This window comes from Macrobrachium nipponense, chromosome 34 (genome assembly GCF_015104395.2).
Source record: "Macrobrachium nipponense isolate FS-2020 chromosome 34, ASM1510439v2, whole genome shotgun sequence".
In the NCBI taxonomy this organism is placed as follows: Eukaryota; Metazoa; Arthropoda; class Malacostraca; order Decapoda; family Palaemonidae; genus Macrobrachium; species Macrobrachium nipponense.
In genome coordinates this window covers 68,218,801-68,221,635 of record NC_061095.1, presented here as the reverse complement: position 1 = coordinate 68,221,635, position 2,835 = coordinate 68,218,801, and the positions used below count along the sequence as shown (strand labels likewise).

Below are 2,835 nucleotides of genomic sequence, written 5' to 3'. Positions count from 1 at the left end.
GTATATGTAAAAGGGTTCTTTTGTATTCATGAGTACTCCTTGGAAAGTCAAGAACTGTTATCATGTTGCCATTTAGCTCGATTTTATTATTATGATTGTTATTTTTTTTTCTATTTTTGTCTATCAGGGTCCTCCAATTCGACTGGGTGGTATTTATAGTGTGGGGTTCCGAGTTGCATCCTGCCTCCTTAGGAGTCCATCATTTTTCTTACTTTGTGAGCTGTTCTAGGGTCACACTCTTCTGCATGAGTCCTGGAGCTACTTCAGCCTCTAGTTTTTCCAGATTCCTTTTCAGGGATCTTGGGATCGTGCCTAGTGCTCCTCATGATTATGGGTACAATTTCTATTTTCAGGTCTCGATACTTATCATTTTTTGTTTCCCTCTCTTTCTCTTCAACTCTGGTGTCCCATGGTATTGCGACATCAATGAGTTATATTATTATTATTATTATTATTATTATTATATTATTATTATTATTCTTATTATTATTATTATTATTATTATTATTATTATCTTTTTGGAAATGACTACAGCAATATATCTTGATTTATGTTGGTTTCTCTCTATTTTATATTTATTTACTTTGTTTATTTATTTATTTATTTATTCATTTATTTGGTTTATTTATTTATTAATCAAATCTATTATTAATTTATTTTTGTTCATATCCGTTTATTAAACTTCTTAATTCATCAATTTATTAAATTTGTTTATTTTATTCATCGATTTATTAAATTTATTTACTTATTCATTGTTGTATCAAAATTATTTAATTATCATTTATCTACTTTATTCATCAATTTGTTAAATTTATTTTTATACATTAAATTTATTTATTTATTAAGTTATTTATTTTTATTAATTATGTATGCATCAATTTATTTATATAGTAATTTATCTGTTTATCTATTTATTTATTTACTTATTTTTTATTTATTTATTCATTCATTTCTTAAAACGAGCCACGACCAACCAAGGAAATTGACCTCTCCTGACATGAAGGCTTCTTCAATGTCGAAAAAGTCAAGTCTCAAGTTTTCGTCTCCTGTTTAAAAAAAAAAAAAAAAAATTCGCATCCTGATTCTAAGCCTCCATCCCCACGAAACTGAATTAGAGGGAAATGTTCTTCTAGGTAAACTTCATGAAAGTTCCCCCAACCACAGTCAGGAAATTCTTCCCATTTGACCCCAAACCCTACCTCTCTCTCTCTCTCTCTCTCACACACACACACACACACATTTAAACAGGTCCACACTTATTCATTAACTGGCTGCTTTGCAAAATTGTAATATTGCAGTTGATTTCTGACACTGCATGTTTTTATGCGGACAAGAGTTTCCTTGCGGTAATTCTCTCTCTCTCTCTCTCTCTCTCTCTCTCTCTCTCTCTCTCTCTCTCTCTCTCTCTCTCTCTCTCTCATAATGACTGATGACAATGATCAAAATCCTATATATATATTTTCCAAGAAATGTTAATTTTGACACATTTTGAGACCGCCCCAATGGATAACTTCTCTCTCCAATTTCGTTGAAGTCTCTTCAGGGAAGAATTACTGATATATTAAGCGCAAAACTGAAAAAACCAGTTCCACAGATCAAAAAAGGCTGGAAAAGTGCAGTATCGTGATATCAGGGACGTCAAATCTATTGAATGATTCAGTGGACATTCAAGTGAATTGTGGAGCTATTTCTGGATGCGATATTGCCGTGTTGGTAGTTCAAGGTGCTGCAATATAAAGAAAAAAGTATGCAATCAATTTAATGTAATGATTATTATAATTTTAGCTACTGTGGCCCAAAATGAGCACTGCAATTTCGAGACTGCCTGAGTTCAGTCCAGAAGCATTGCATGAATACCCTATGACAATTCAGCTTATATTCTAATCATTTATCTATGTTTTCATTATATATGTATTACCTTTTTTTCTGATAACTGATCAGTTTTTTTTGTGTTGTTCCCCATATCCATCAATAATTCACAAAATGTCACCAGAATCCACCGATAAATCCAGGATTTGCATCTAAACCCCAATTGATCTCATCTAACCATCTACAATTATTAAATAACTTCAAAAAATTAAACTAATCAAGAGTAGAACTTTATACATCCGGTACAGAATTCCGTCCAAATTGAAAATTTTATTGAAAAGCAAACGGGCAAAGAGATGGACAGACAAAATAACGGTAATTGTTGAACACAGAACGTCTGTCATCTTCCTGGTTTTACGTCAGAGCTGAGGAATATTGAATGAATTTCGCCTCCCTCTCGTGAGGGTCGGACAGCAATGAAAAAGATCGATTATAACCGATTTTCCTTAATGGGAAACTAACGATTCTGGATAAGATTTGAGCATCGGGGGTCGGTCTTTGTCTCAGTAGATTTATTGCTAATAATTTCTGTAAAACTTTAATTTCGATTCCTCGTTTTGTCCAAGACAAAGAAAGACGTTCAGTCGTGTTGTATACTTAAGGATCTCTCTCTCTCTCTCTCTCCTCTCTCTCTCTCTCTCTCTCTCTCTCTCTCTCTCTCTCTCTCCCTCATCCATTCATGGCGCCCACGAAAAGACAGACGTTTTCCAAAACAAACAAGACCACTCAAGTGGATTAGAAATTTGACGCGACGCAGATGCTGATGAGAGAATTGCAAAGTTTCTCCACCAAGTCCTGGAAACAAGCGCTTCCATATTTTATTTTTAGCGCTGTCACATCCTCTTTTAGCTGGTCCGCTGGGTATAGTGGTTAGTGTCGTTGTATGCTACTCAGATGTGGCTGGTTCGCGTCTCCCCAAGGTGATGAAAATCACTGGCTCTGGAAAATGATCAGTCACTGCCGCAG

General features: G+C 34.3%; 1 protein-coding gene across 1 annotated transcript in view; it reads right to left on the bottom strand.

Moving 5' to 3' along the window:
- Positions 1–942: 942 nt before the first annotated feature.
- Positions 943–2,835, bottom strand: part of LOC135208132 (dnaJ protein homolog 1-like) — an 8,770-nt gene continuing 6,877 nt past the window's right edge. The window contains exon 2 of the mRNA XM_064240281.1: positions 943–1,046. Coding sequence (XP_064096351.1) covers positions 943–1,046 — 104 coding nt within the window. The remainder of the gene's footprint in view (positions 1,047–2,835) is intronic.